The 6,805-nt window shown below is 44.1% G+C and overlaps 1 protein-coding gene across 1 annotated transcript; it reads left to right on the top strand.

Annotated features, from left to right (window-relative positions):
* Positions 1-321: 321 nt before the first annotated feature.
* Positions 322-3,459, top strand: LOC123467809. Its single transcript, XM_045167598.1, has one exon. The coding sequence runs from the start codon at positions 322-324 to the stop codon at positions 3,457-3,459; it is 3,138 nt and encodes a 1,045-aa protein (XP_045023533.1).
* The last annotated feature ends 3,346 nt before the right edge of the window (positions 3,460-6,805 follow it).

Raw genomic sequence — 6,805 nt, 5'->3', positions numbered from 1 at the left:
ATAGACCTAAGGTTCAAACCCAGGGCAAGGAAGAACATAGAAATTGAACAAATAAGCGAGAAAACAGAAGGTTAAAACCTAGAGAAAAAGTAAAAGAAACGTTCAGACGATTAGATCAATCGGTATAGTACTCGGCTTAAGCAAAAAGGGGCTTGGGTTCAATACCGCTAATAGTCTGTTCCTTAGGCATTCCCCGGATCGCCTTCGAAAAAAACGCTGACACTTCTGTGTTAAGCTTAACGGGGAAAATATAAACAAGAAAAAAAGACCAAACCTCTTTTAAAAAAAAAAAAAAGGGGGGAAAGAACAAACACGCACGAAATGGCATCTCAAAGAGTAACAAGAAACAATCCTGCGATAGAGCCAGTTCCTGCAGTCATACAAGCAGAACCGGAAATTCAAGATGACTCAGAAATACTATCGGAAGCATCTTCACCAGACAACTCCATGATCGACAATAGAATTGAACTATTAAGATCCCAACTGCGACGACAGAACGACGAACTGGTGAAACAAACAATATTAATGCAGCAAATGGAGAAAAAGGTAGAAGGAAAAGCAGAGAAGCACGCATTACATGAAATTATTGAGGGCCAAGTAAGTTTGGTAACTGAAAACAGAGCACAAAGAGAAACGATCCTAGCAATAGGAGAAGAAATAAAGCAAATCAGAGCCGACATCAAATGGGACAATGACTACGTCCCGTACCTAGCAACAATTGTTAGAAATATGCTTAAAGAATACATAGACCGGGGACTCATAAACCCACGACCAGTAGAAGAGGTACCAGATCTAGAAGGGGAAGAAACGGAGAGAAGGCTAGAGACAACCCCTCGGAAGGAAGAGAGATCGATAGAGGAACAACAGATTGAACCTCGGCCAGAACCAGAAACCGTAAATCTGGGAAGAGAATCGGCATCTCCGAAACCAAGCATGGCAGAAGAGAGATGGAATCTCGTGGAGGATAGACAGTACGTTCGAGAACAACTACTAGAAAGTATAGCTCTGGCAAAAACAGACCCAGAGCGTAGAGAAAGACACAAAATCAGAGCAAAAGCAAGATATGAGACCATTCAAGAGTTGAACAGAAAATTAGCCTTGATCTCAACAGCAGAACAGAAAGTAAAAGATAGAAAAATAGAGGACAAAATGAGAGAAGCGATGGAAAGATTGAAAGAAACATCAGTCACAGTCGCTAGAACAGCGTTACCTCTACCGACTTTTAACGGAGACATCACAGCCTGGAAAGGTTGGAGGTTAATGTGGGCATCATACGACCAAGATCCACAACTGTCAGAAGTAGAGAAATTCCAGTATCTACGGAATGCGATGAGAGGAAAAGCGGCCGAATGTATTGCTAACATCCAATTCGACAAAAACCAGTACAAGAATGTACTAGACAAATTAGAAGGCAGGTTCGGTGACCAGAAGAAACTAAAAAGTCACTACACCACGGAGCTGAAAAAGCTTCTTGCAACCAGACTACTAAATACAGCTAGTACAGAACAGCTACAGAGAATATACGATGGGGTGAACAACACCAAGCTGGCATTTGAAAATTTGAATATAGACATAACCAGCTGCGGCGAATACATCACGACGGACATACTTGATGCCCTACCAAAATCGCTGACATCAAGATGGTGGAGGGAGAAATGGATCGAAGAAGGAGACCCAGACGTGAACAACATCTTAAAAGAGCTAGGCAAAGAAATCAGACTAAGAGAAATGGAGGAAGGTAGCACACGACAGTCTACTGAAACTTCTGACTTCAGACAGAATAGACCGGCAGGCAGGTTAGCACCATGCTGTTTCTGTCAACAGAGCCACCTACACCACAGGTGTACAGTAGGAACACCTCAGACAAGACGCGCAATTTTCGAAAGAGATAGAAGATGCCTAAAGTGCCTAGGCAGATCACATAATGCCGCACAATGCACAACACACATCCCTTGCAGGATATGCGGCAGTATAGAACACAGCCCAGCATTATGCCTAGGGAGGGGTAGAACACAAAACTTCCCCAATCTAAACAGGTCGCAGTCGCCGCAGAGGCCTCGAACGGTCACAATTGAGACCAATACAAACCTAAATCGGACGGTGGCGCAAGGGCTACCGACCTTCTCAGCGAAAATGTTAGGAAAAGATCAAAAGCCAATAGAGATATTGGGGCTGATAGACTCCGGAAGTGACAGAACATTTATCAGACAGGATCTGATAAATAGACTCCACACCGAAGACTCACATAAAACAGAGCTGAGCATCAACACGTTTGGAAACATGCAACCAAGAACAGAAGAACTAACAACCCATAACGTTTGGATGATAGCTCCAGACTCAGAAAGAATTCAGATAAAAGCCACAGCAATAACCTACATGTCGAAGGCTACGGAGAAGGTGCAATCGACATTAATAGACGATCTCAAAGCGAACAATGAAGAGATTGCAGACAAAAGACACATTGACTCAAAATATAACAGACCAGAATTCGACCTGATCATCGAGTGTGATTATTTTTGGAGAATTATGACCCACCAGACAAAGCAAGGAAGTGACGGGTCAGTAGCTTGCGCAAGCAAGCTAGGATGGATTATATTCGGAGCCGCAGAACAACAGACAGGAACTTCCGTGCTAACAACCACGGGGAAAAACAACACCAAACCTTTAGTGGATTTCAGAGAGTTCTGGGCACTAGAGCATATGGGGATAACCCAGGAAGAACTGGAAGATCCCGGATTTCTAAAAACGTATCAGAATACGATTAAGAGAAATATGGACGGAAGATATGAAATATTATTTCCGTTTAGAAACAACCGTAGATCGGTTGAGACGAACAAGAACATAGCCTCAATTAGGCTGACAAACCTTCTCAGGAAGATGACGAAAGAAGAGAAGGTTGAATACCACAAAATATTCGTCCAATACGAAAAGGATGGTTACATAGGAGAGGCAGACAGTAGCTATGACGGGGTCTGCACCTATCTACCACATAGACCAGTCATTAAAACGGAAGCCAAAACTACGAAAATTAGACCCGTTTTTGACGGTTCCACACATCAGCAGAATAAACCGAGTATCAACGACCTGCTAGAAACTGGACCAAACTTAAATCCAGAGATCCTGGCAGTACTGCTACGGTTCCGGCAGAACAAAATCGCCTGGACGGCTGATATAGCGCAAGCATTCCTACAGATAGGAATACAGGAAGAACACGAGCAGCTAATAAGGTTCCTATGGATCGAAGACCCCGATCAAGAGCCGGCCAGAGTTAAGGAGTACAGATGGAAACGAGTACCCTTTGGGCTGTCATGTAGCCCCTTCATCTTAAGAGCTGTGATTTTGAAATGCCTAGAAGAACACCAGTCAGCATTTCCAGAATTGACAAAGCAATTGGAACACCAACTATACGTGGATGACTGGTTGGGGGAGCTGATAATATCAGCGAAGCAACCCTGCTGATAAAGCAAGCAAAAGAAGTGTTCCAGTCAGCCAAGATGGAACTTAGGAAATGGACGACAAACAACAGCGAGTTACAGAGAACTCTAGAACATGTCGTAAAGTTCCAACAGGATATTGTCGGGATGGCAAGTACAGAAGCTCCCATAAAGGCATTAGGGGTGACATGGAACCCCGTAACAGACGATCTACAGTTCGATCCACAAAGAATGATGGAAGACGCTCAGACTCTGAACAGAAGACCAACGAAAAGGAAACTATTCAGTCTCGCGCTTAGGGTATTTGACCCACTAGGTCTAATATCACCAGTAACGCTGGTAGCAAAAATTATTATGCAGAAAATCTGGATGGCGAAGACCGGATGGGATGAACCCATTCCAGCAAACATCATGCCCCATTGGGAAACATTCGTCACGGGGCTATCAGAATTAGCACTAATCAAAGCACCAAGATGGATAGGAGAAAGTAGAAAACGATTACATCTATTTTGCGACGCAAGTGACGACGCATATAGTGTAGCAGCCTATATAGAAGTAGGCAGTAAAGACAAAACAAGACTCCTTTGTAGCAAAACAAGAATCGCACCGGATCCAGAGAAATCCGTGTCCACACCAAGATTAGAGCTGCTAAGCAACCTGCTAGCAGCCCGACTTGGAGAATACATTGAAAAAGCATTAGGGACAGAGTTTGAGAAAATCCTGTGGACGGACTCTGCCATAGCCCTATGGTGGATCAAAGGAGAAGCAGGGAGGTGGAAACAATTCGTGCACAATCGAGTAACAGAGATCAGAGGAAAAATTCCAACAGAATCAATCAGACATTGCCCCGGGCTACAAAATCCCGCAGACATTGCTTCCAGGGGGCCTCGGTAAGACAACTTAGGGATAAACCAGACTGGTGGGAAGGGCCTACATGGTTAACCAATGAAACACAATGGCCAAAGACACCAACAAAAATGGACGATTCCTACGAAGAAGAACTTCAAAAAGAACAAAAGGCAGTGGAAACAACGCACTGTCACACACAAACGACGGAGAAATGGTACGAGAAGTACAGCACGTTGTGACGCACAGTGAGGGTATTGGCAACCATAAAACGTGCGATAAAGAAACTTAGAGGTCAAGACGACCCAGATACACCACTGGCCAAGGTAAGATGCGGTGGGACCACAAGGAAATTTAGTATATTGTCGGTCGAAGAAATAGAAGAGGCGGAATTAGAACTCTGGCAGACAGCCCAGAGAGACAAATTCAAAGAAGTGACAGAAGCGGAAGAACAAGAAAAACCGTAGAAAGACGAACAATTACGAAAACTAGGGATAACATGGGACAAAGAAAAACGGCTGCTAAGATGTGTAGGAAGGCATCAGAATTGGTTAAGACACACCGGTAGAGAAGCGGTCATCTTATTGCCTGCAGATCACCGAATCACCCAGCTGCTGATCGAGCAGACTCATGAAAGACTTAACCATACTGGGGTTAACACCGTAATGATACACCTTAGAAGGTCCTTCTGGATTTCCAGATTAAGACAAACGATTAAGAAACAACTCAGGAGGTGCGTAAAATGCCAAAGGTTAGATTCGCGCGCATTTAATGAGGTTCCGGCACCTCTACCAATCAACAGATTGTTGATTTCGAATCCCTTTACGGCGACAGGGGTAGACTTCGCCGGACCTTTTCCTGTGGAAATCGGAACAAATATAAATGCGAAAGCATATATATGCTTGTTTACATGCGCAGTCACAAGAGCGGTGCACTTAGAAGTCACCACTGATCAGGGGCTAACAACATTCATATACGCCCTAAGAAGATTCTTTTCGAGAAGAGGATTTCCCAAGACAATGTATTCAGACAACGCGGGTACATTCACAAAGGCAGCAAAGTACTTAAGGTCAGCATACAAAAATGAGAAAGTATATAATACCCTAGCCGGGTTAAACATCAAATGGAGGTTCTCCCCAAGTCTAGCACCCTGGTGGGGAGGATTTTGGGAGAGAATGGTACAGACGGTAAAGAGACTGCTGTATAAGACCTATGGGGTAGGCAGGTTAGAATACGATCTATTTCAGACAGTGCTGACAGAAATAGAGGACACAATCAATACAAGACCATTAACTTTCGTGTCAGAAGAAGACAATGAGCCACTGACACCGAAACAATTAATATCAGGGCACCGACAAGGGCAAAGACACCCGATAGACGAAAGAGAGACAGAGTATTCAGACAGAGTAACTCTGACCAAAAGAGAACGACTACGCCGAGATCTATTAGCCACTTGGTGGGAGAACTTCAACCAAGAGTACGTGGCAGACTTAGAAAAATTCCACTGTCCCACCCCGGGACAGGTCAAACAGGTAGAAATAGGGCAAGTCGTGATAATACATGACGAACACGCGAAAAGATCCAAATGGAAGACGGGAAGAGTAGCTAAACTCTACCCCGGAGCAGATAAAAAGTTTCGGCGAGTAGCTGTGCTAATAGCAGACAAGACTAAAGGGAAGGGATCAACAACGATCTTCAGAGACATCAAATGTCTATATCCATTAGAGCTTCACGCCGGACAGATAGACCCAGAGTATGAGAACACCGCTCCATTCTTGGACAGATCATCAGATTCGAGTTCGGATTCTGAGTTAGACGAAGGTCCAACGGGGGAGTGTTAGAAATTCCAGAACCCGAACCTGATGGTTCAGGGACGGACAATTAGGAAGGAAGTCAAACGGAGAAGTAATGAGATAGATCGGCGTAACAAGAAGACAGAAGACCGTAGAAAGTAAAAGTAAGATGAAGAATAAAAGAATAAAACCATAGCAACGTCTCTAATGCAAAAACAGGAAAAAATAGAATAGTAAGAGAAGTCGTCGTTAGATGGCGCCACACGGAACCAATCAGAGATTAGTTCCTGAAACCAGCAAAAGATGGCGCCACATGAGACCAGTCAGAAATAAGTTTCTCTAGCCATCGCTAGATGGCGCCACATGAAACTTAGGTTCAGAATAGTTCAGGGGACTATCGCTAGATGGCGCCACTTGGAGTTGGGTATTTGGTTCAAAGATTCAGCACTAGATGGCGCCACTAACGTCCTGCCAAAGTGCCTTTTAGTTTACTAAATGAGCGCTAGATGGCGCCACTAACGTCCTGTCAAAGTACATTTTAGTTTACTAAATGAGCGCTAGATGGCGCCACTAAGATCCTGCCGAGATGGCACATGATGTCAGAACTGACTACTAGATGGCCCTCAACTAGTCAGCAGTATCGACTAGTTGATACGTATCGACTAGTGATAGACTCATAGAGATGACCAACCTAGACTGGACCATAAGTATCGGCTAGGCTGATAAGAATCG

The sequence above is a fragment of the Daphnia magna genome, unplaced genomic scaffold, assembly GCF_020631705.1.
Source record: "Daphnia magna isolate NIES unplaced genomic scaffold, ASM2063170v1.1 Dm_contigs238, whole genome shotgun sequence".
In the NCBI taxonomy this organism is placed as follows: domain Eukaryota; kingdom Metazoa; phylum Arthropoda; class Branchiopoda; order Diplostraca; family Daphniidae; genus Daphnia; species Daphnia magna.
The sequence above is the reverse complement of the archived record's forward strand: the minus strand, read 5'-3'. Positions and strand labels throughout refer to the sequence as shown.